The following is a 778-nucleotide window of genomic DNA, read 5'->3' on the forward strand; positions in this document are numbered from 1 at the left end:
GGGCCTCTGCAGGGCCGACGCCTTCTGCTGGGGCTCGGGGACAGCTTCTTCAGCCCCTAAGGAAGAGGAGAGGGAGGCTGAGGGGGTGCTCAGCTACAGGCTCTCACCCCCACTCAAATGCCGGCACCCGAGGGGCTCAGCCTCTCCTAGCCTTTGGGGAATTAGGATCTGCCTCGTCCAGGAAGCCTTCCTTGATTAATCCACACACACGGGCAAGTCTTTGCTGTAGGCACCGAGGGCGGAGGCAGAGAGACTGAGAGCCCGGGGTGGGGACGGCAGCAGGCACCATGCCGGGGTCTGCCCACTGCAGCACACCCTGGGTAACAGTGGGGTGCACGCAGCCAAGGTGGAGCTGCGGGACAGACCCACAGAGATAGACAGGCAGACAGAAGCACAGGGGCAGACCACAGAGAGACCACAGACAGACATGAATAAGAAAGAGGTGGCTCTCCAGGCCTTCCCCATCCTGGGCTCCGCATTTCTGTGACAAAGTCTGCAAGTGGCACCCGCCAGGGCCAGAGGGCTGAGGGCGTCAATCCCCAGATCGTCCAGTGAATGCCCAGACGCCGAGGAAACCACCAGGGAACGGAGGGACGGCCGGGTGGGTGACGCCCCAGCCCCCAGCCGAGCCCTTACCTGGGGGGCCGTCCCGCGGGGCCTGGGGGCAGGTGTTCTCGTGGGCCATGCGCTCCAGGGGCGTCAGAGGCAGGTGAAGGCCACAGTGGGGGCAGGTCCAGAAGGTGCGGAGGCAGTCGCTGTACAGGTCGGTGTCGCTCTG

The 778-nt window shown here is 64.8% G+C and overlaps 1 protein-coding gene across 1 annotated transcript in view; it reads right to left on the bottom strand.

Moving 5' to 3' along the window:
- Positions 1–778, bottom strand: part of LOC105304213 (DExH-box helicase 34) — a 79,603-nt gene that overhangs the window by 121 nt on the left and 78,704 nt on the right. Inside the window, 2 exon segments of the mRNA XM_023522134.1 lie at positions 5–56; positions 637–775. Of these exon segments, the coding sequence (XP_023377902.1) occupies positions 5–56; positions 637–775 (191 nt within the window).

The sequence above is a fragment of the Pteropus vampyrus genome, unplaced genomic scaffold (genome assembly GCF_000151845.1).
Source record: "Pteropus vampyrus isolate Shadow unplaced genomic scaffold, Pvam_2.0 Scaffold333, whole genome shotgun sequence".
Taxonomy (NCBI): domain Eukaryota; kingdom Metazoa; phylum Chordata; class Mammalia; order Chiroptera; family Pteropodidae; genus Pteropus; species Pteropus vampyrus.